The sequence below is a fragment of the Orbicella franksi genome, chromosome 9, assembly GCF_964199315.1.
Source record: "Orbicella franksi chromosome 9, jaOrbFran1.1, whole genome shotgun sequence".
Taxonomy (NCBI): Eukaryota; Metazoa; Cnidaria; class Anthozoa; order Scleractinia; family Merulinidae; genus Orbicella; species Orbicella franksi.
The window spans coordinates 25875565-25900682 of record NC_138153.1 but is presented as its reverse complement, the minus strand read 5'-3'; the positions used below and the strand labels follow the sequence as shown (position 1 = coordinate 25900682).

The 25118-nt window shown below is 38.9% G+C and overlaps 4 protein-coding genes and 1 long non-coding RNA gene across 5 annotated transcripts in view; 2 read left to right on the top strand and 3 right to left on the bottom strand.

The window, feature by feature from the left end:
- Nucleotides 1-25118, bottom strand: part of LOC145498207 (uncharacterized) — a 233993-nt gene that overhangs the window by 86904 nt on the left and 121971 nt on the right. The window lies entirely within an intron of this gene.
- LOC145498591 (uncharacterized) overlaps nt 1-25118 on the bottom strand; it is a 126061-nt gene that overhangs the window by 41272 nt on the left and 59671 nt on the right. The window lies entirely within an intron of this gene.
- On the top strand, nt 1808-15050 carry LOC145498194 (uncharacterized). The gene is made up of 5 exons (XM_081478095.1): nt 1808-2374; nt 6546-6739; nt 8417-8562; nt 12235-12308; nt 14940-15050. Exons 1-4 carry the CDS (start codon nt 2352-2354, stop codon nt 12268-12270), a joined length of 399 nt encoding a protein of 132 aa, XP_081334221.1. The 5' UTR covers nt 1808-2351; the 3' UTR covers nt 12271-12308; nt 14940-15050.
- On the bottom strand, nt 19754-21917 carry LOC145497114 (uncharacterized). Its single transcript, XM_081476911.1, has one exon. The coding sequence runs from the start codon at nt 21832-21834 to the stop codon at nt 19972-19974; it is 1863 nt and encodes a 620-aa protein (XP_081333037.1). The 5' UTR covers nt 21835-21917; the 3' UTR covers nt 19754-19971.
- Nucleotides 21926-24115, top strand: LOC145497115 (uncharacterized). Its single transcript, XM_081476912.1, has one exon. The coding sequence runs from the start codon at nt 22003-22005 to the stop codon at nt 23863-23865; it is 1863 nt and encodes a 620-aa protein (XP_081333038.1). The 5' UTR covers nt 21926-22002; the 3' UTR covers nt 23866-24115.

Below are 25118 nucleotides of genomic sequence, written 5' to 3'. Positions count from 1 at the left end.
TTGTCAGCCTCCGGATTGCCTGAGCCAATTCAGGGAGGGTTTCTTTAGGCTTTCGGGTGCGGCTTCGTAGGGAAACCCGAAACATTTCCGTTCTGTTTGATGTGCCAAATCTGCTATTAAGTGCTGCGACCAGGTCAGCGTAGCTAGTACGCTGGGTTTTGTCCAGGTCGCCAAGCACTGCCTGAGCTGGGCCGCTCAGACTGACCGCCAGGTAGGCTGCTTTGGTCCGTCCATCCCATCCATTGATCTTTGCTACAAGTTCGAACTGGGCTTTATAATCCTCCCACGGAGTTGAACCATTGTAAGGTGAGGGACGGACACGTGGCTTCTCTTTTTGTTGTGGAAGCTGGTGACAGGGGCTGGGTGAAAGAGGGGCTGGAAGTTCGCTAAAACGCACCTCCTCGTGATTGCCAAACAAATCCAGACCACTATCGCGGGGACTGGTGCCCAGTGTAACACGATTGTCACGCTGTTTTGTTTCGAGGGCATCGAGGCGTTTACTAAGGTCGCCGAAACGATCTTCTAAGGCACTGTTTTGCTTCTCGATGCCAATGCTGATTGCCGTAATCGCCTTTAAAACTTGGTCTACGGTTTCGTCGTTGCTGTGCCTTTCAGTATGTGGAGTACTACTCCCGACCGGGACAGGAGATTTCGCCATTGTCGTCGCATCCTTTTCAGTTGGAGCTAAATCTTCGGAATTCAGGTCAATCAGCGGACCAAAATTAACCTCACCATCGTTATAGTGCGCCATACTATCGGTTTGCCAAATCCTACACCGCTGCCACCAATGTAACGTGCCGAAATAAAGGACAGATCCTTCACGAAAATACACACGTGTTTTAATTCTCTTCCCAATTCTCCGAACCAAAAAACTAGATCCTATTACAACAGCGTGGTGATTTCGCAACAACAAATAATGTCACGCATTCGTTCGTCACAATATTAAACTTTATAAAATGAGTGAGATACTACATGCATTCTCATTGGTCAATAAGTGTGTTTAGATGAGAGTATGTAAATACAGTTGATGTTTTAAATTTGTGCATTTTTTTCAGAAATATTTTATAAAAGCGACAGAGTACTTTTTCCGTGTTTACATACCCTCATCTAAACACTCAGGGTGTTGGAAGAATTTTCGAAAGTTAGACAAACCTGAGATGAAGTCAAGAGTTTGCATAACTGTTTTGAATTCTCCCAACTCCCCTCGTGTTTAGACGAGGCTATGTGAACATGAAAAAAGTACTCTGTTGCTTAAATTCACGACAGAACAACATAAGATTATATCTGTTTTTTTTAAAATGTATATTGTGCATATTGAAAAAAAAAAGCAGATACAATTTTATAGATGTCTTGCTGTAGTAGTCAGAGTAGTTAAGGAGAATATTGTGTTCCAGTGTGATTACTAATGGTCTGTCTGCACGTACAGACCTAAAATGTGGCCCAACACTGGATCACCTACGAGCGGAGGACGTTTCACAGGAAAAAAAAAATACCATCTTTGATGATGATGTCTAAGATCAAGCGGGACTAGCATCAATGTTATCGCAAAGTTGCGGCTTGCGGCATCTTATCGGCGGAAACACTACAAAGTTCTTTCTCACATCATATGTCTTTTTGAGTGTTCGTGTAAAGCATGCAGCAATTACCTCAAGACTTGAGCCAGCCGAGAAATCTTCGGTTATTTCCTAAATCATTTCTGGGTGTATTCTTGAAAGATACAATTCATAGGTTTTCTGGTGTTGCTCATTGTCAACAAGGCCTGGTCACAAAGTAACATAACAATATACACCCTGTAGAGTAGGGACAGTATCGATTCTATAACAAAACCAGGACAAATAACTAGGTTGCTTTATAAGCATTTTCAAAAACACGTGTTTTAAAAGATTTAAAAATTTAGATTTATTGTTTTAAAGTTGCAGGATAGAAGATTTTGGGGCAGTTTTGGTGAATTTAGAAGCTTCCGCATCATCTCACTCTACCCCGTAGGGAGAGGAACTGTGATTCGCGCGCTTGTCCCGATACTTGATCAGTGTCACGCGGTCGTTTAGGAGGAATGCAGTGATTTCTAGCGAAAAGTCGTTTATTAAGACCGTACAAAAGTCATGAGGAGCTAAGTTAAGGACAAGTCAACTGTTGTTGAGGAAAATGTTTGCTCCGAAGGGGTTGAAATCAGACAAGGATCAAAACATTGATAGAGGAGGTTTAGCTCCGGACGGTTCAAGCTCAGAGTTTTCTGAGGATGACACTCCGCTCGCCGTACGTTTAAATTCGCAATGAAGTAACCGACCAACTGATGCAGGAAAGCAGCGTCCGTGGGCCTCTTTATCTAAGAAAGGGGAATTTGTTATCCCATGGAAAAAGAAACAGGCAAAAGGTATGAACTTTTATGTGACTACAGGTTTGATCAAGTTAGCTGTATATGTCACAGTCATGTGTTTACAATAATCATAAGCTTAATCAAGACTTAAGGGGGTCTTGTACCTTAAAAACACTTTTTTTGTAAAACAACTCTGTTGAACAATTTTGGTACCACGTTAAAGGACTTTGCACTCTGACTTCAAAAATGAGCTTTCCTTTTCACATGGCACGATAGTTAATGAATAACTAGCTCCTAAGTGTTAAAAAGTGGTGTTCATTATAAACACGGTAACGTAATAATAAATGGTTCGAGAAGCATGGAATTAAGGTCATTCCACTGAAATAGAACATGCACTGAGATTTTTGTGAAACTTTACCTATTGATTGTTTATATTATAGGAACTTAAATTTTGAAATAAAAATGAGGGGTCCCCATGTTCGTTTAGGATTAACAGCACCTTGTTTATACCTATATAAATCCTTATAATAGCACCATGATTGTAGTCACGATTGCTTGCTAAATTCACCTTTCCAGTGATTGCTTTTTGTTCTGCACTGAGAATTGGCCCATATTTATTTTACACACTCAGAGAAATTTATTACTCAATTCAAAACAACAGAAAAAAATGATAGGTCACCATACCCCTTTGCGCGAAAATGATGATTTACCGGTATGGTGAGGTCCAGCTGTAACGAAAAAGCCGCCATTTTTTAATGTGCACGCGCTAATCACGGGTGAAATTATGCGCAGTAGGGATGCACAATGCAATACTGGGGATTAAGTTCATCCTGTCTGTAAGCAAGTTGTCCAGGAGACAAACCTCAGAAGGCAGTGTTTTGAGGAGTTTTTTCTCGTGAAATTTTGAAAAAGCGCACTAATATTAACTAACAATAACTATGTTAACTAAATAACAGGGAAAGAAATTTCATAAATTGCAAATTTTAAGACCTAGATAATTGTGTCCTTTACCAATGTTGAAAATTTGACAACATTCGGTTAAAACCCAGTGGAGATACATTGTATCATGTGCGAGATATTGATGATCCATCTATTTGGTCATTTTGAGAAATAAGGCTTTGAACTTTTACTTCGGTCTCCAAGAACCCAATTTAGTCTTGTGAATGGGGGGAGGGGTTAGAGGCAAGGGGAGGGGGTATATGAAAAGGTTTCACATAAATGATCCATTGAATACCCGAATAAACACTAGTCACAGAAATGTTAACCAAGTACAAGGAGCGTATAAGATGGTAGAGGAAACAATGTTCAGGACCATGATGCAAAATTCTCATAAGTACACATCTTTAAAGCTTTGCTTTAAAGTACCATTAAAATGTACTGACAACGACCACAACCTTTTATTGGGCGGTCTGGGAGCCTCCCCAGGAGAAGTTTGAAATTGGGGTTCTAAAAAGTGCATTTCAGTGTATTTTAAGCAATTATGGTTTTGTTCTTTTCTCAAAGAAAAGCAATTTCACCGAGAAAAACATACATGTAATATAATGTGTTAGTTGAACAGGTTAATCATCGTCATCCGTATCAAATTCGAAAAAAGTATCAAAAACGTCAAAAAGGTTCTCATTTTGTGGTCATCACGCGTGTAAAAACAGATGAGAAAGCCAAACAAGAAAAGAGTTTTGCTGGCATTGAAGGTGCTAGATTGAGGTTTGGCATTTATTTTGTTACAAGACAAGTTTTGAGTGGCTTTGACACAGTGCTAGGGGTGGAATTCATTGAACGTGATGAAGCTTGTGATTGGTAACTGTTGCAAGTAGAAGCCTGTAATACTGTGAAGTTTCCTGCGGATTTAAGCTCAGAGTTTTTTCTGATTAAGCGTGCGGGCCATCATCAACGTTTTGAACCTTTGCGGTAGTTTGGGTTTTTCATTCATGATTTCAAAAGTGATAAAGTTAATACAATCAAACTTAAATTTGGCATATTTTGCAAATGTTTCACTTTATAATGAAGCCTGGAAAGAGTGCATGTATTTATTCATACTTCCCTGCTCGATAAGCTCGCCTGTTTTATATCCCACTTTCAATATTTAGACAAACATCTTACAGCTGCCTAGTTTAAAGATTGTGTAAGATCTTACAAAGTTTGTTTCTTTTTTTGAAAGAAATCTTTGCAGTTATTTGTTTTCGAAAATCCTCCATGTGCGAGCCAAGCACTGGGTTGCATGTTGTTGTGTTCAAAGAACTAATTAAATTATGCATACATTCACTGGAGATAAAAGAACTAAGTTTAATTATATTTTTGAAAGAAAACAACTTATGACCTTCGTTTGTGCCATCTCTATTTTCTTTTCAATTTATCCCACGTACTGAACAGCGATTGCTGGGTTTTTTGTTTTTCGATATTTTAGTGATAATCTTTGATTATTGTTTATAGTAGATTTTTAACTTTTGGTACATTTAAGAGGGCCACAAATTTAGTAGTTGATAAACTATTACGTGTCACCCTCGATAAATAAAGTTTTGATTTAATTTGATTTGATTATCAGAGGAAAAACTGAGCTTTAACTTAACCCCGGCTGTCAAATATTTCAGTGCTGCTGTCACGGCTCAGTGCCCACATCACGTTTTTGGCGGCAATTCTCACGGCCCGAATGATTTCAGATTTCTTTGATCTCACAGCTATAAGAGTTGTATTTTTTAATCGTTACGTATTTGTTGAGAAAACTAGACATATTGTTTTTAATGCTTAATTTTATAGACGGGTAGGCTCACATTGTTACAAATAATTTTTTTCATGATTTATTTACTATGAGTAGCCGGCACGCCAAGGACGGCTAGACGGTGAATTTTGCTGGTAGCCGGAGCTTACGGAGAACTCTGCTATAGGGAGCCACCTTAAGCTAAGGTCTGGCATGGTTTAAATGTTGCATTTTACATGCACTGAATCTAATTGCCAAATTAAGGACTTTGTATTTAGTGTCTACTAAATACAAAAGTTTTTTTTGTCAGGTTAGGACCACACGGAAAAAGTAGATCTTTGCAAGGGCTATTGGAATCCACAAAGAAAAATTGGGTGGCCATGCATTTTTTTGAGATAATTAGCCTTGAATGTCTACAAAAATGCTGACATCAGCATTTTCTGAAAAAAAAAGGAAAGAATATTTCTTCACAGATTTCCTTAGAATTCCCATTTAGGCCTTTACATACAGAAAAGCAAAGGCATTTATAAAGATACAGTATATTGTAAAAGGAAACAAAAAACATTTTTAGTATGTTTTTAATCACAAAATTGTTGCAACAGCGCTTTTAGTTGTCTCTGACAGCCTTCCTCTAGTTCAGCTAAAATACAGTCTAAATACCATTAGCTCACAACCAGAAACTAATCATGTGTTGAATAGGCTTGCCACTTCCATTTCATAACATAAAATGTAGGGGTAACCGTGCATTTTTCAAAGTTATTGATCTTTTTTGAAAACTACGGTGCCTGTTACATTTTTTCCTGTCACCTCCCCAGTAAGTAAAACATTTGCATATCTCTATGCCATCTACAGGTTCATGTTTACAGTTAGATTTCAGTTAAATTTCTGACAGATAACAGCTAGTTTTTCAGCTGGAAGACTAACACATTTAGTGGTTAGCGATATGCTGCTATTCTGGTGTTCCTGGTTTAAGTAGTTGATTTGGTCACAGTAGGAAAATTTTGCTTTCATTAAAGTCGTGTACTTGGTAGCAAAATTTATTGTGTCAATGTCAACCCAGTGTGTGTGTGGTGCTTAAACCATGCCTTGCGTGATGCACAGAACATGTGCGCACTAAGGCTTTAATCAAACCACAGTGAAACTATAAACAGCCGAGTAACAGGACAATGAATGGGGCACCACGCTACCACGACAGCTTAAGAGCATGCTCAACTCTGGTACTGCTGACCAGTACTGGCATTTGTAGTGTAAATCAGGTTGTTCTAATGCTAACCAGGTGCACTGACATGACAAAAGCAGAGATGTCTGTACCAAAGTAAGGCCGCCTCCAGCCTCGCTGCCATTCACAGGGCAGGTCACCAAGTAGACAACTGTAAAATGGTCTATTAAATGCGAGTTCAGTCAAACATTCGACTGATCCAGTCAAATATGCGACTGGAGTTTGACAGTTGATTTAAATGCCGCATTTTACGTGTGCCGAATCCAATTCATAAATTCTGTTAAACTATGTTTTACCAATGCATTACTCCACAGTTTTGTGCTGCATGACATGTGCCCAACAAGCTGGTGGGAATTTTTGGTGGCAATTGTAGAAGATGTAGATGGAAGGCTGGTGAGGATGCCAGTATGTGGTTCTTGCTTCAATCCAATCATGCAATGTAGTTATGCAAAACTGATTACTTTTCGGCTGTCAAGCAAAAACCGTTCTATGCTACATGACATGCAGGGTAGGAAAGCAATATGGCAACTGTAATGGCAATATGGCAATATGATAACTGGAGGCTGACTAGAAAACCCTTGGTTACTTCAGTCTCCAGACTCATGTAGTACACTTTTTTCTTTGTCTATACTTTTCATTGATATAAAGGCACTGTAAATGTATGAGTAAATAAAGTTATTGTTGATGTTGTATGGTCGGTCCGTATAGGGAAAAACTGTGACCAAGGTCTTGAAAATGCTGCCCAAGGTCGCAGGCCAAGGGCAGCAGTTTCAAGTCTGATGTCACAGTTTTTCACAATACGGACTGACCATAAGCCAGCCAATAACATGTTTATCTTTTATTCCTGCAGTAAACTGGCTTACAAGTGGGTTTGCTTATGCAACTTTGTCATTGAATTGGCTTATGCGCCGTCTACAAACCATTCTTAAAAAATCTAACGAGTGAACAAGCGAGTAACTCCGATACTAGACAAAGAAAGATGTATTTAAGATTGAATAGATTTATTTTGAACTACTTTATGTTAGTTGCATTTAGTTCACCAGTTAAGTTCTGCGAAAGTGCTTTTCCAGTGTGAAATTTCGTGCAAAGATTGAAGTTGTACTACAAAAACAATTTCTGTCAGCTGTTGCGAATCACTTGAAATCAGAGTTTTCTAACATAAATTGAGTAGCAGATAGCGAGGACATTTGTTAAGTGTATTCCACAGAAATTGTCTCAAATACAGCAATGATCAGAGAGTTAAACCTGACTGAAATTGACTCATTTTTTTACTTAAAATTGTACAGAGAGAGACACACAGGATTATGCACCATTACAGCGCCGAGCTACAAACAGCCAAACAACTTCAAAAAATTCAATTGAATTTACTTACAGTGACTTTCCTTGCCATTTAAAGGTGAATAGAAATAAACTTGCATTGATTAATCGTCGATGGAAGTGTGAAAAGGGCGAAAGATTGACGATTACCACTAATTCGTTCACAAAAATAGATCAACTCGACGGATTCCGCCCGCTGTGGCGGTCCGGATGAAAAAATTCTGCCCGCTCCAGGAACCAATCAGATTGCAGGATTTGTTGAATTGCACCTGCTCACGAGCTGAGAAAAAGATAAAATAGTGTATGCGGTGTTTCGCACTTCTCTTCAGCAGAGTATAAGACTTACTGGCTTGACATGCCGCAATGCTTTTTTGTATGAGATGCTCTACTTAATTTGAAAAAGAGGCAAGGCAAGACAAAATGTAGTGCGTGACAAAGTTTTTTTCTCTTTTTTCAGTAGAAGATGGAGCGCAAAGTCTATGAACTTGAATTTGAGCGGGAAAGTGAAACGAAAATCAGAGTATAAGAAGTAATGCACTGTCATCCACATTGTAAATTGCACGTCCTCTATGCAGGAATGGTACTTGAAAGGTGTGAACGATCGAAACGCATAATGTGCTCCTTATCATTGATGGGAAACTTGAAACAGAGTCTAGGAACGAACATGTCGCTCGCGCTCAGCAATTTCATTTTGCACAAAAAATGCTAAGTTTAAATCAAATGTTGAACTTATTAATTTGAGTCGACCCCAAATTAGTATTAGATTCAGAGTATGTAACATGTGACATTTAAACCGGGCCTAAGCTTAACTGACTTTGTTTTATCTTGGTTAATCACTGCTCAGTTTTTCAATGGTCCTGCCTTTCAGAACTTCTTCAAGTTTCCAATTTCAACATGAGAGAGGGGAAGGAATTACTTCAGCATGTCATGCAGTCTTATAGAGACACTGCAGTTGGAGCAACCGTCAAATTTGAAAAGTTAGAGCTTGTTCACAATGATCAGCTATCTCATGAGGTAAAGAATTCAATGTTTTATCCCTTGCTGCAACCAAAATATACCATGAAGTCATTTTTACATCAATTTGCAATAAGCTTACTTTTGCTTGTCTTTTGCCTTCTTTGGGCTGCCTTGTGTCATCATTCATTGTGTATTGAATCCATAACCATTCTCCCAAATTTATTTTTAATTTTTAAGTCAGGGCAAATCTTGTGGATATATATGTATGTATGTATGTATATGGGATGACACGTGACAGACCTCCGGAGCATATTTTGCCCTATAAGTAGACTGGGTACAAGTACTAGTGCTATTTCGAGTTATCATCCATTTGTTATCTGTTTGTAATCCGTTTAAACGCTTCATGATAACAAGCATCAGGTGAAGCGTCTTACATTACAATCAAACTGTTCAAATGGCTTTTGCAACTGTTCATAATTTCTTTGCATCTCTTATAATGGAAAGAGGTATCAGTTAAGAAAATCTAAGCATCCGTTAAAACAGCAAAAGCAATCCGTTAAAAAATCCAATCATCTGTTTAAATGGCAAAAGCAATCCGTAAAGAAATCAACTGGAAGCATATATTTCCCGTATCCGTTCAGAAAATCTTGGAGCCGGTATAAAAACATTTTAAAAAACATTTTAAGCTTACTGTTAAAACGAACAAAGACAAATGGTGCGTTCCTTTGCGGTAATCTGAATCAGGATCAGTGACCCAAGATCACTCGGATCATGGTGCATCAAAGGAACTGATGAATCCACACTGGTCATGGATTCATTGGTTCCTTTGATGCACCATGATCCGAGTGATCCAGATCCACCTCAAAGGAATGCACCCAAAGTTAACCAGAAGCTACAGAGTTTGGAAGACAGACAGAAAAGAACAGTAAAACAGCTTATTAAGCCAAACAGAAAGCCTTGGTATGCATGTAAAAAAATCAAGTTGGTGTCTCGTTCATGAATGCTCAATTTCCAACTGTCTTATGTTGTGTTTTGTTGCAGGTTAAGTTTTTAAAGTTAGCTTGCCTTAGTATATATTTTTGTTTCCTTTTTTTTTATTGAAAACAAAAACATTGAATTGAAATATACATGTAGTCACTGTGGTAGTCAAATGAAAACAATTAATAACGGCTGTGTTTGGGTCACATGAATTCACGTAAAACTATGGTATGCGATGTCCCACTTTGTTTAATATTATAACAAACATACCTTTCTGGTAATCAGTGACCTGCGGTCTATTTTGTGTTGAATCATACTGAGGTTGTGGACAGTATATTTCTAGCTTGAGAGGCATGTCAGTTGTCGTCTGAGGACTGACATTTCAGGCTATGAGCAAACTTCCCCCACCCTGTCCAGGAAAAGTTTACTTGCATCACCTGAGCAGGGATTGGGAAGGTAAAACTGGTAAATGAGCCTATGGCCCATGGCATTGGAAAGTTATAGGTCATTTATAACAAGTTTGGGCCATTAGGGTAAATAAATGGACCATAAAAAAATTTCGACAAATGATACTTAATTCTTGATTGTTGTTGGTTTATACTTTTACGCATGTTTTGAACACATGTTTGTGATCTGGAAGGTCCTCATGTCCTGTCATGCTGCTTGTTTTAAATGTCTTACATTTGGTGGTCATAGTACGACTGTTCTTCTTGCCACGTTTTAAGCAGACCTTACAGTACACTGCATCCCCCTTAGGGTTAGTAGGCAAGCAAAGGCAACAAAGTTAGCCACTTACTTTGAAATTTTTGTTCATTAAAAAACTAGAAGGCTTGGAAGCTTTGAATTCATTGTTGTTTTCAGGATTACAATTCGTTGTGGTGGACTCGGCGTTCATAGTGGAAAAAGGCAACAATATCTGAGTCTTGTCCAATTTCATAACTTTTGCTTTCAGAGGCTCATTATTTTGGCTAATTACAGCATGCCAAACATATTCAAATCAGCCGATTCTATCATTGAAAACAGAAAGCACATACATGGATTGAGCAAGAACCACAACGCAAGAACCACAAACGCTCTTGTAATGTCGATTAAAGAGCAAAGGCATCGTGATTTCTTGCGTGTTTATTTGTTATTACACTGAAAATTTCAAAAATGAAAATCCGTTCCACAAAATAGTGCATATTTTATCAGCTGTTTCACGGCTGGGGAACATTGAAGGCCCGGTGAGTACTTTCTGAATGCACCATTTCATGGCTTTATGTGCCATATGCTCATGGCGCAGGTCCATCCCGATCCTTGCGTGTGAATTGCATGTAACAGTTCGGAGTGTGTTTGCGCTATTGAACAAGTTTGATCGTCTACCGTATTTTAATGATAGTCAATCATGTTTCTTCAAAATAATTTGTGACTGCTGGTTACTTCGTTTATATCGGTGGAATTTGGTTGGAAATGTTTCTGGATTGGCATTGCATACAATGATGACTTCAATCAAACAAACACAGGCAAAATTGTGTTTTTGTTTTCTTGACAATTCAACATCCAAACAATTTCCAACCTTAAGTAGTTATTCGTGTGCTTTGAAATATATCATTTATCCAATTTTCTGATGATTAATTAGAATCATTCTTATTGCTTTAGAGACTTTCAAGCACTCATGGTTTACTGACCGCGTGCTAAGTCAGTGACCCTTTGATCGAAAAGTTGACTGTTTGAAAAGTTTGGCTAACCGTTCAAATGCTTGAAGTTTATCCGTCTGAACACATAAGCTAACCGACATTTAATTAAACACTTGAAGTCATCCAAACTCACCAGGCAAAAATGACATGAATGTAAGGCTATTTAATATATCTTGAACACTATATTGTTACATTTTAAAGAATCTGCATATATTTACATGTACTGTATCGTTCAAGTCAAGTGGCATATTAAAATAAAATAATGTACATAGGAATCTGTGGAAATATTCAGGTGAAATGTAATATTAGTATTTACATGAGATAAATCACATAGCAACAGCAAGTCGAAAGATGTATGGATTGTCCTGCAATTTAATGGTAACTAAAGTGAAATACAGTATTATGTTTTAAATTGTTATGAACTGCAGAATATGCATTCTGTGATGATATACACTGTCCTGGAGGAAAAAAAATAGCTGTTAAGTCGGGATATTTTATTAGTTGGTGAAGTGTAAAGATCACGCTGCAGCCCAGCAGGGTCAGAAACACAGCAAGTGGTACAGGTCCTTTAAAATAGTGACCTCAAAATGATATAGTGTTGAGAAATCTCCTTTTTAAATCCCTCTAAAAAGGAATGAGAAAGAAATCATCAAGCCAAAATGAGAATGCAATCACACATGCACAGGCCATGGCACTGTCCCTTAATAATAACAATAATTAAATGCTTTCATTGGTAATTTTTTTTTTTAAACATTCCTAAATTGCAACACATTTAACACAGAGAAATAAAGTTTACATAACCAAAGAGATAGAAAAAAGTGCTGGCATATCACTTTGAATGATTGATTCTCTGTCTATTGTATTATTGATTGTCGCTGTATGTTTATTTTCCATTAGTGATGAGCACATGTGATACACAGCTGTCACTAAAGCACTTGAATGGCAGGGAGTAATTTTGGAGTTTACAAGCTAATTCCTCTGCCTTTTAGAACTGTTGCCTTGTGCAGTAAATACATTTCCTTTGCATTCTGAATGAATTTTAAAATATTTTATTTGCTTTACAATTTCATTTCAGATTCTATCATGGAAAATACCAGAATGGCTGCTGTAAAGTGTGACCAAAAAAGCTCAATAATATCAGTTACTTGGGTGAGAAAATCTTGCAATATCTTTATTAAATATATACTTCTACTAACAGTGTTTGACATCTGTTCAGGTTTGTTTACAGCCACTAGGCAAGTAACTGTTTCAAGCTTGACTACTGTGGCTTGGAGCATAAAGCCCAACCTTACCAGACTTACTTTCTTGCCTGATTCTTGAGGCCTACTTGACCATCCTGAAGGAGTGTTTACATTAGTCTTCACCAACCTTAAGTCAGCTGCAGTACATTGTTTACTAGTAGTAGTCAAAGATTATGAGTGCGTTCGACGCCGTCACATTAATATATATTAGCCTTATGATTTCACTAGCTGACTCTCAACCTGTGTTTATTGCTAAAATCAACATTAATTCTTTTTATCAACAATGGAGGTTTTACAGACAGATAAAATCATATATCATAGTGTCAAAGTCCATGCCAGTCAGCTGCATAAAATACGATTTGTTGATACAATGCGTGACGGCACCTGTTTCCATAGACTCACAAATATTTACATTAGGCTTCTAATTTCATGTTAAATATTTTCACATAAACTATTAATGTTAAAGCATAAAACCTTATTTGTAACAGTATATTTTTTACGTACATTATTCTAAGCCGGAAGCACAAATTTAAACAATTTCAGTTACAATGGCGTGTGTGTTTGTCGTAAACAAACTCTGTACGACTGATTCCAATGAGCGACTTTACAACACCAGGCTAGTTATTAGCATATCCCTCAACGCTTCTAAAAACGAAGCGTATAGAAACATTTGTGATAATACATTGTTCGTGGCTAGTCTTACGCAGCTCGTTTTATCACACAAATTCACGAGTGAAAATTGACAATATAGTTGACAGTTGTCAATTTTCACTCGTGAATTTGTGTGGTCGGGAATCCTTATGCGATATACATGTAAGGCGAGATTGCTGTCATCATTTTGTTAGCGAACAGGACTTTGGGCGCGATGCCCAACGAGTTTGCCAAGCAGAAAGGTCTCTGATGAGTCCCTTGGCTGGGACGAAACGAGCTGCGTAAGACTAGCCATGAACAATATGTTATCACAAGTAACTGTCAACTTTATCGTCGTATAGAAACAGAAGAACAATTCAAATTTAATGAAATGCAAATGAGTGGCCCGATATTTTACAGTAAAGTCTGGATCTAATGCCTTGAGAGTACTTTTTCACCGACAATATTTGACCGGATAAAGACCAAGCTATTTGTCATGACTGGAGCTAATCAACAAAATAATGCAGCCAATCAAACTATAACCGTTTGAGACCACGGTTAGCATCCCAAAGCCAAGGCGATTCAAAGTTGTGGTCGTGAATGTACATGTGTAAAATTAAGTACAAACCATGAGGTAATCTTTAGATATCCACTTTACAATGCTCAGACTTGCTCATACTACAACAAAAATCACGACACAATGTGCATGATAGTCTTTGCACATGACGTATTACATCATTTAAAATGGAGCAGAAAATGCAGATGTTCAATTAAAACATGTCAAAAGACGTAACCCTTGACACCACAGGACACCCAAGATTATGAACTGTGTTCTGCGAATGCGATAATATTGCAATGTGCAGTACCTGTACATGATGAACTCAAAGTCACTGAAGAATTAATTAAGAAAGACAACTTAGATGAACTTGCTTTCATAAAAACTCTTTTAGCAAGCTTCCTCGAAAGGTCACAATAAAGTTTTAAAGGAAAAATGCTGGTTACTTTTAGATACATGTAGCAGCCTTTCCTTGCTATGATAATCATTGCTATTGGTTCAGCTTGTTGTACATGTATGTGTTAATTTCATTGCTTATCATAGCACTAAATAATTTCTCCTTTATAAATTATTCAGGTTTAAAAGAAGTTTGATAGTACAGATGGTTTCTGTTCTCTCAGCTGTTTGTTCAGTTTGGGTGTGTTCAGCCTTGTTTTTGTTTGCATTCATTTGCCTGTTCATTCAGTTTGGTTGTTTTCTTTTTGGGGGGGGGGGTGGGCATCTGTTTGTAGCGTGTACGCATCTGTCTGTGCTTTTGGTGATCTGTTTGTTTGGTTGGGTTGTGTTTGCCCAGCGTTTGTTTGCTTTGTGCTCATTCAACTGTTATTTCTCAGCTGTTCTTTCAATTCTTATTGTTTGGGCTTGATCATCTATCTCATATTCATACTCAAATAAAAGTTCCAGAATGTATTAAGAGCTAGCAAGTGTCAAAGCTCCTTTGTTTTAATATCGGAAAACCCATCCCCACAGCGAGGGAGGCTTCCCTTCACTTATTGTTAACAAAGCATAAAGAAAATAGTTTAGTTTCTCCCAAACTCCCTACCTATAAGCTCTGGCATGCCCCCTTTCATTTCTGTCACCCTTGCCGACCCCCTCTCCTACTGCCGCTCACTGGTTTTTCTCTTCAGTGTAACTGATTCATTTTTCTAAATAATTTATCTCTTGTCTTATTGGCTTGATACATAATTTGAAATCAAAAATTAACTGTTTGAGGCTATTGAGATGCAATATATGTTTTGCTGTGCAGGTTGCTTGCACTGCACTAGTATAAGACTGTACAAGAGCCATTTGTCCCTAATTAAGTTAAATTGTTTTAAAAATTATTTAAATAATATTTATTTTTATTTATTTCAGTTTCCATCATCAAATGTACACGTACCATACTAGGATAGTTCCTGTTAAGCTTACAATGAAGAGTTCAGTAATAACAGTTGCCCAGGTATGGAAATGGTTTATGTTTTGTGAAAAAATACATCTATACAAGTATATTACTTTTCCTAATGCCAGAGATTATCTGTCATGTTAATTCTAGTCGTTGAATTGAAAAAGCCATTGCAGCAGTTGAAGCAAGTGAGAGAAAAAACCCCTGTTGTAACAATGACTTTTAATCTCACTTTCAAGTACAAGTACATGTAGTGAAGTTTTTAGAGAGCTGACAGGGTGGAAAATGATATTTCTTGGGGGTATGACTTGAATACTTGTCATTAACGTGCTTGGTGGAGTAGACCAAGTTAATTGTTTTGGGCAAATAAGTTTTCCATTTACCAAGGTGGTGAAGATTGGTCAGTTGTTAGAAGATTTGACCCATCTGTAGCATCCAACACCCCCTCCCCTGAAGGGATCTCAAGAGGGGTCAAGGGTGATAAACATTTTACCCACATATCCATGTTAGCACATATTTTCTGAAGGAATGATGAGTTATAGTAGGGTTCAACTTTTAAACAACTTTTATAAACCAACCTTTTGAATTACAAGTCAATGAAATGGACCTATACAGACAGAACAAAGGTGAATGATTCAAAGCAATATTGTTTCTTTTTTTTTGCAATAATTAAATTGACTCAACTCAAGAATACATGTAGATTTAAAAAAATACCCTTTTAATTTTGAAACTGCTAAAGACAGATCTATGGCAAACATTGTAGTCATTTGTGGTAAATATTATTTGATTTCTAAACTTCACTGATAACTTGTCATATTTCCTACGGAATGTAGAACACCTCCTCAGATCATGTTACATGTAATTCATTCTTCATACTAAAATAGTATTTGGGTATGACACGCCCCCCACCCACCCACCAACCCACCCCGGCTCAGCCCCACTCCCCTCCTGCCCTAGAGGAAGTTATTCTGGGCCCCTCTTAATACTTTCTGACAGTTGTTACACCAGAGCAGCCACTCACTTCAGATCCTATTGAAAGAACTGTATTCCTGTTCTCCCTGGATGAGATGCTAGTCCATCATAGGCGGCCCCCAGTTTTATGTACTTGCCCCGCCTTGTTCCTAGAATTAGTGGGTGACTGAAACAGAGCTAGCCTCCTACCCAGATGTTCTTCAGGCCCGTCACTTAATCACGCTCTTCATGCAAGATTGCGTGACAAGCCTACATAGCATCTGCATAGAAGACCTGAAGTAGCCATTTGTACTCCTGGGCCTGCTGAGACAGGCTTTGTTTAAAGTGTTTGGCCAGGTTCCTTGTGTTAAGAATCAGTAAGCACACTATGCCAGCCATTAATCATTTGATCTAAATCTTGCTGTTCCTTCTATTTTTCAGTTGGGGACAAATCAGGACAAGGCAAGGAGAGGATAAACACCATGTACCATTATTCAAGATATTGACAATTTTATTGCAATTTAGGACCCAGGTAAACATGTGCTCTTATGCATTTATCAACCCAAACCGTAACCTGGCTCAGATTCTCCGAGAGGGGGACTCCCAAATAAAAAGGACAGGGGGTGCTCATTGGAAATATTAAAAAGACCCCCTAAGAGGTACCAAGGTACTGTTTTTTTGTGGGCGTGGCTTGAAGTTTTTTTACCCCTAAGAGGTACCAATTCTAAAACAACAAATTATCTCGTGTTGTATTTTTTCGGCTCAATACCCTAAAAGGTACCACAAGAGCTCTTGATGTGGACCTTTTGAGGCTGAACACCCTAAGAGGTACCATAGCCGTTTTCAACCCCAAAGGTAGACGGGCACCCTGTCCTAGATTTATATGGGAGTTACCCTGGGGCTGAGTTACCCCTGGGAATTTACTTGATTGTTACCCCCACATCATCAAATTCTAGGACAAGTCCAACAACTTAATTACTCTTTTTACTCAGAAAATGTCATTTTCTGAGTGTAGGTAGGACATTGACTTTTACTCCTTCACTCGCTCCTTCCTTCCTTCCATCGATTCGTGTTAACTTTTTAATGAATCCGCTGACCAGTGCATAAAGCTTTCGCAGTCGCTTGCGTTCCTAAATCAATAGTGTGGTAGTTGATGTGTAGTTTCTCTTTCGTAAATCGACAGTCGAAAGTATATTTCTGTGTCTGTGTGTGTTTAAAAAAAATTTAAACTCTCACTGGTCAGCCAGTTCAATGGAGGTTGAAAAAACGGTCGGTTGTACACAGGTCCAATGGATTGATCATATCGATTGACGGGACACAAGTTACAAACACGGACTCGCATTATTCGGTTGTAAAGACAGATCGTCGTGGCTTTTCTTCGTAAACCTACGTAACACTGGTGATAATTCAGGGCACGAGAAAATACTTTTGTCAGGCTAGCATATTTTGAGTTTGAAATCGAAATAATTTAAAGTGCCTATGAAGTGAAAAGTTTTTTACAAGTGAATCTATGAAAGACCATATATTTGAACTGCGGAGAAAGATATGAAGATATGATTGATCATTGCAGTCACACAACTTAAGCAGTTATGAAATTAAAGCCTGAAAAAAATTCAGGCATGAACGGGATCCGAACCCATGACCTATGCGATACCGGTACAGTGCTCTACCACCTGAGCTATCAAGCCAACTGGGAACTGGTCACATTGTGAGTGCGTAATAATATACCCGTAGATGATGAAGAATACAAGTGAATATATGAAATATCATATATTTGAACTGCGGAGAAAGATATGAAGACATGATTGATCATCGCAGTAATTCACACAAGTTAAGCAGTTGTGAAATTAAAGCCTGAAAAAAAATTCAGGCCTGAACGGCCCTCTTCATCATCTACGGGTATATTACGAACTGACAATGTGACCAGCTCCCAGTTGGTTTGATAGCTCAGTTGGTAGAGCACTGCACCGGTATCGCAGAAATCATGGGTTCGAATCCCGTTCAGGCCTGAATATTTTTCAGGCTTTAATTTCCCAACTGCTTAAGTTGTGTGGATAACTGCGACGATCAATCATATCTTCAGAAAAGTTCTTTGGCGTTTTTCTGTCGCTTGTTATATCTACTTTTCGAAATTGCTAAAAGCGAATAATGTGGAAGAGAGAAAAATCTGGCTTTTTGCCAACCGAAAGTGGGTCCATTTTGCGCGCGGCCGAAACGAATGTATTTCAAGGTCGTGACGTAGGAAATTGTTTAGACGACTTCATCGCAACTTTCCGGCTCTTGTACGTTGCAACTTTCACTAGAGGACATATATCCATCACTATCTGACATTTTACTTGCAAAAAAATGGCGAACTTCGAAGAAATCTTCTATAGTAATTCACGTAGCTACAGAGGCGAAGTGGGGTAAACTAATCGCTGGAACAATTTCCTACGTCATCGCTTGTAAATTCATTGCCAGTCTCCGGACCCACTGTTTTGCTATAATGAGCTCACTTTGGGCGGCAAAAAGGAGGAGTTTTCTCTCTTTAACATTATTCGCTTTTGGCAATTTCGAAAAGAAGACATAACAAGCGACAAAAAACACGAAAAATATTTTTCACTTGATAGCCAAACTTAATCCACTAGACGAACTGCCGAATGATCAAAAGCTTCAGATAATACTTTTAAAGACAGGAAACGGAAAGAACCGTCGGGAAATAGTTCATTGTCATAGAAGTGTACATTGATTAAAAAAGGAAAAAGAAAGGGAAAGAAAACATAAAAGAAAAAAGTATTTGCTCAGTTTGGGATTTGAACCTGGAAGTATTGCCCGAGAGACAAGTTACACATTCACCGCGCCCTAGATGTACAGGAATGTGTATCAGGAGTAATTATGAAGTGGGTATGGATTGAACTGCTGATTTATACGGCAGTTCCTCTTTTTTATCTTTTTTTTGTAGCATTCCATCTAAATTTTGAAGATGTTACAAACAGTAAACAAGCGCGTCCACCGAAGGGAATAAAATGGAAATAAAAATAAAAAAGAAGAAAAAAGAAACATTAAGGCTCCGAGTGGTCATCAAACTTGCGGTCGTCTGGAACTCTGGTTCGAGGAGCATTAATGATCTCCACAACACCACTCAATACGCATGTGATTGTTAATCGGATATTACAGCTTGTGCCTAATTTCTAATTTACATTTGAATACTGCAAGATCTTTATAAATAAGTTAATGATATATTGACAGTTTTCAGGTAAATAGGATAAATTATGCTCTAAATTGTGCGTTTGCTGTTTGACAAAATTTTGCTGCTTTCAGAAAGGTACGATGGGAAATGGTTCGTGGTCGTCGCCTTTCGTGACGACGAGATTTCTTCGGGAGCGTTTCAGTTAATTTTGCTGGTGGTGGGGAGGTGGGAGGGGGGGGGGGGGTAGGTAGAAGAGAAATAGGTAACGAGCATCCTTTTCTCAGAGGATTTGTTTAATCTGCTTTGTTAACTTCAACAGATCTATACACCCTTCATCATTTCTTTTTCTGGCTGGTGGAATTCGTGAAAAAATGTATTTTACTAGAGATTAGGGAAGTTTTATTTTGTATTCAAGTGACAATGTAGATGTGATAGGCATTTGGGAAAGTTTTGTAGTCAATATTTAAAGCAATAGAGCGCCTTTTCCGTGTTTACATAGCCTCATCTTAACACGATGAGGGTAGGGAGAATTCGAGACAGTTAAACAAACCCGTGAAGTTGTCGAGGGATTGCATAACTTTCGAGAATTCTCCCAACTCCCCGAATGTTTAGATGAGGCTATGTAAACACGAAAAAAATTATTCTATTGCTTTTATAAAATACAGTTAACAATAAAGATTAGCGAAAAAACTGAGCAACGACGTTTCGGTGTCATCCTGGCACCATTTTCAAGTTAAAAAATATTTGTGCGAAAAGTAAACTAATTTATACCAATGGTAGAGGTGCGAAATTGAATAAATTAAGATTAAGATAGCTGTTCAATGTTCATGTTCATTCCAATGAGGTGTCAAACACTGGTAATGAGTTCAGTGTCTGTTCAAAGCCTAAACAAATACTTTTGCGCGAATGGAGTCTGACTGTGTGTTAAGGCTCGGTTTCTTCTTGCGAATCCACAACATTTCGTGGATCAAGCAATCGAACTTTCCCTGACATTTCTTTAGGATCTTAAAGTTGTTAGTCAGGTCACCAACTGTATCAACTCGGTGTTCATTTTGAAGGTGTTTTCCGATGGCGGTAAATCGGTGTTCCTCAATGCGCTTGTAAAGATGACGGCTAGTGTAACCGACGTATTCTGCATCACACAGATCACATATATAGTTATAAACAACGCACTGTTGATTGATCAAAGGTGGTTTTGGCTCTTGTACTTTGAGATCATCGCCAATTTTACGGCTTCTGAACACCGGCTGTAGTTTGTGATCAAGTTTATTACTCAAGTCCGAGAGATGTTTCTTTACTATGTCCGCTGATTTCTGGTCTTTAAAAGGCAGCACAATGCGGTAGATATTCTCTGTTGGAGGCGTCGATCTTGTGTCTGGTGACATCACTGAATTAACGAAACGGGTGATGGTGGAGTTCACAAGAGAATCTGAGTACTTGAGGTTAGAAAAGATCAGTTTAAGGCGTTCGCATTCTGTTGAGAATAGTTCCCATGTTGAGGACAAGCGGTAAGCACGGTTTAACATGGTTTTAACTAAAGATCTTTTATAGCGGTTGTCGACATGACTTTGGTGGTGTAAGAGGAGACCAGTGTTTGTGGGTTTACGGTAAACACTTGTTACCAGCTTGCAGCCCTTCTTGCATATTTCAATGCCGACAAATGGTAGCTTACCGTTAGATGCGATCTCCATGGTGAAGGATATGGATGGATGACAGTTGTTCAAAGTCTTCAGAAAGGCTTCTGCGGTTGGTATGTCTTTCATTGTGGCTAGTGTATCATCCACGTAGCGTCTGTAGAAGTCTGGCAACTTGTTCTCGTTTTGTAGCTTTTCCTCGATAGAACAAAGAAAAGTATTGGCCATTAGGGGACCCAAGGGAGAGCCCATCGCTACTCCATCAATTTGTTGGTAGAGTTGACCGTTAAATTGAAATAGCTGGTCCTTTGTTGCTACTGACAACAGTTCAATTAGATCAGCTTTGCTGATGTTTAGATGGTGTGTTTTGTTGAACCAGTTGTCAACAAAAGCTCTATCAGCAAGGATCTCGATGGTTTCTTGTAGTGGGACGTTCGTAAATAGCGAAGAGACATCATAAGATACTAGGATGTCAGATTCGTTGAGGCTCAGATTGCGAATCTCATCAGCGAAGGAAAATGTGTCAGATATTGTGTAGCTGTTGATCGACAGGGGCTTCAGTTTATCGTCGAGCCATCTCGCGAGGGCGAAGTTGTAAGTACTTGTGGCGGATAGAATGGGCCTCATCGCCAGTTTTTCTTTATGAGTCTTTGGCAGACCATAAAGATGGGCGAGTCGTGATCCTTTCGGGCAAACTGAGTCAGCAATCTGTTTTGGGAGAATTTTGCGCACGACAGATTCAAGGTGTTTCTCTTTCTGCAGTAAAGGGTGGTAGTTTTTGAGCGGTCGTCCACGCGTCTTGGGTCTCTCCGAACTTACGGCGGTAAATTTAGCTGTATCGTTGATGGAAGATTCACTCAAAAGGCGAACATATTCTGCCTTATCCATAACAACTACTCCTGTACCTTTATCTGGTTTCGTGATTACGATGTCATCTTTTCGTTTTAGTTGCTCAATAGCTCTTTGTAGCGCTTTCGGTGGTTTGGGGGCTTTGCACTCGATGTAGTTAAGCGCGATCGATCGAAGGGTCGCCGCAGCTAATTCCTTCTTATCATCGGATAATGAAGGCTCCAGTTGCCAGAAGGCTTTCTCGAAGCTAGCTTGAATGTCCATTGAAGAGATGCGTTGCGGCAAGGAAAACTTCAAACCTCGACACAGAACAAGCTTCTGGAAGAATGAAAGCTTGTATGAGGAAACATTTCCTCATACAAGCTTTCATTCTTCCAGAAGCTTGTTCTGTGTCGAGGTTTGAAGTTTTCCTTGCCGCAACGCATCTCTTCAATGGACATTCAAGCTAGCTTCGAGAAAGCCTTCTGGCAACTGGAGCCTTCATTATCCGATGATAAGAAGGAATTAGCTGCGGCGACCCTTCGATCGATCGCGCTTAACTACATCGAGTGCAAAGCCCCCAAACCACCGAAAGCGCTACAAAGAGCTATTGAGCAACTAAAACGAAAAGATGACATCGTAATCACGAAACCAGATAAAGGTACAGGAGTAGTTGTTATGGATAAGGCAGAATATGTTCGCCTTTTGAGTGAATCTTCCATCAACGATACAGCTAAATTTACCGCCGTAAGTTCGGAGAGACCCAAGACGCGTGGACGACCGCTCAAAAACTACCACCCTTTACTGCAGAAAGAGAAACACCTTGAATCTGTCGTGCGCAAAATTCTCCCAAAACAGATTGCTGACTCAGTTTGCCCGAAAGGATCACGACTCGCCCATCTTTATGGTCTGCCAAAGACTCATAAAGAAAAACTGGCGATGAGGCCCATTCTATCCGCCACAAGTACTTACAACTTCGCCCTCGCGAGATGGCTCGACGATAAACTGAAGCCCCTGTCGATCAACAGCTACACAATATCTGACACATTTTCCTTCGCTGATGAGATTCGCAATCTGAGCCTCAACGAATCTGACATCCTAGTATCTTATGATGTCTCTTCGCTATTTACGAACGTCCCACTACAAGAAACCATCGAGATCCTTGCTGATAGAGCTTTTGTTGACAACTGGTTCAACAAAACACACCATCTAAACATCAGCAAAGCTGATCTAATTGAACTGTTGTCAGTAGCAACAAAGGACCAGCTATTTCAATTTAACGGTCAACTCTACCAACAAATTGATGGAGTAGCGATGGGCTCTCCCTTGGGTCCCCTAATGGCCAATACTTTTCTTTGTTCTATCGAGGAAAAGCTACAAAACGAGAACAAGTTGCCAGACTTCTACAGACGCTACGTGGATGATACACTAGCCACAATGAAAGACATACCAACCGCAGAAGCCTTTCTGAAGACTTTGAACAACTGTCATCCATCCATATCCTTCACCATGGAGATCGCATCTAACGGTAAGCTACCATTTGTCGGCATTGAAATATGCAAGAAGGGCTGCAAGCTGGTAACAAGTGTTTACCGTAAACCCACAAACACTGGTCTCCTCTTACACCACCAAAGTCATGTCGACAACCGCTATAAAAGATCTTTAGTTAAAACCATGTTAAACCGTGCTTACCGCTTGTCCTCAACATGGGAACTATTCTCAACAGAATGCGAACGCCTTAAACTGATCTTTTCTAACCTCAAGTACTCAGATTCTCTTGTGAACTCCACCATCACCCGTTTCGTTAATTCAGTGATGTCACCAGACACAAGATCGACGCCTCCAACAGAGAATATTTACCGCATTGTGCTGCCTTTTAAAGACCAGAAATCAGCGGACATAGTAAAGAAACATCTCTCGGACTTGAGTAATAAACTTGATCACAAACTACAGCCGGTGTTCAGAAGCCGTAAAATTGGCGATGATCTCAAAGTACAAGAGCCAAAACCACCTTTGATCAATCAACAGTGCGTTGTTTATAACTATATATGTGATCTGTGTGATGCAGAATACGTCGGTTACACTAGCCGTCATCTTTACAAGCGCATTGAGGAACACCGATTTACCGCCATCGGAAAACACCTTCAAAATGAACACCGAGTTGATACAGTTGGTGACCTGACTAACAACTTTAAGATCCTAAAGAAATGTCAGGGAAAGTTCGATTGCTTGATCCACGAAATGTTGTGGATTCGCAAGAAGAAACCGAGCCTTAACACACAGTCAGACTCCATTCGCGCAAAAGTATTTGTTTAGGCTTTGAACAGACACTGAACTCATTACCAGTGTTTGACACCTCATTGGAATGAACATGAACATTGAACAGCTATCTTAATCTTAATTTATTCAATTTCGCACCTCTACCATTGGTATAAATTAGTTTACTTTTCGCACAAATATTTTTTAACTTGAAAATGGTGCCAGGATGACACCGAAACGTCGTTGCTCAGTTTTTTCGCTAATCTTTATTGTTAACTGTATTTCCAAATTTAATCTTATAAGAATTTTATAAAATAATTCTCAAAAATACGCGCGAATCTAAAAGCGTCACAACCGTGTTTACATACTCTTATCTAAACACACCTATGGACCAATGAGAGCGCGCGCTCAGTTATTTTATAATTTGGTATTTTGGTTCCCTTGCTTCCTCTGGCAAAATTTAGCGTTACTGTTACTAGGATGATGCTGCTAATATTGCATTTTACCTTGGTGAAAGTATTCAATATGTCTCGACGAAGATTCCATCTTAGAAGTCACGCGGAGAATGGAAGTGGTTAACCGCAACATATTATTTGTGGCTTTGCTTATATCCTTTCCTGTTCTTTAAAAGTTTTAAGAAGTCAAAACAGTGAACAGGCGCGTCCAACAACAAAACAAGAAGAAAAAGAAAAAGTCCTGAGCCATAATTGAACCTGTGTTGATCTGGACTGTGAAGCGAGAATGATCTCCACTTCACCACTTAGGACTTGTGCAATGTTATCACAAAACTGAATCAAATAGCGTAGGCTTGTTTTTGTTTGTTTTGTTTTTGTTCTCTTTATTACTGAATGCAAGATAGTTTTCATAATTTTGTTTAGCACGATGAAATCATAAAAGTGATTATCAGAATTCAGAATCAACGATAAATTTTGCCGTGTATACTGCGTTTCTGTCAAAGACGATGATCTCGTCTCTTGGTTTTGTTGACAAAATTTTCAGCTTTTAAAAAGTACGATCAGAAAAAATGGGTGCTCGCTAATTTTCCTGACACGTTCGATTCACATGTAGGTGACAATGTCGTCATAACGCATGGGCTCTTGCCACCGTCCGCTGTCCTCATTTTCATGTCAAGTCATTTCTTTGTCTTGTCTGTTTAGGAGCTGCTTTTAGCCCAACGCTTTGGAATTCGCTTTTTTTTACTTTTGCAATCGTATTTGTTGTGGTTGTAGCAAGGTCTTTTTCAGAAAAAATGTTGTGTTGTTTGTAGTGGTCAATGCGCTTAGCTACACCTAGCTAGTTCACAGGCATGC

Excerpts from the sequence above, each read along its gene's own strand:
- LOC145497114 (XM_081476911.1), bottom strand. The coding sequence starts at position 21,834 with ATGGACATTCAAGCTAGCTTCGAGAAAGCCTTCTGGCAACTGGAGCCT.
- LOC145497115 (XM_081476912.1), top strand. The coding sequence starts at position 22,003 with ATGGACATTCAAGCTAGCTTCGAGAAAGCCTTCTGGCAACTGGAGCCT.
- LOC145498194 (XM_081478095.1), top strand. The coding sequence starts at position 2,352 with ATGGAAAAAGAAACAGGCAAAAG. Across the intron at positions 2,375-6,545 it reads GAAAAAGAAACAGGCAAAAG|TTTTGTGCTGCATGACATGT; the intron begins GTATGAACTTTT and ends ATTACTCCACAG. Across the intron at positions 8,563-12,234 it reads ATGATCAGCTATCTCATGAG|ATTCTATCATGGAAAATACC; the intron begins GTAAAGAATTCA and ends ATTTCATTTCAG.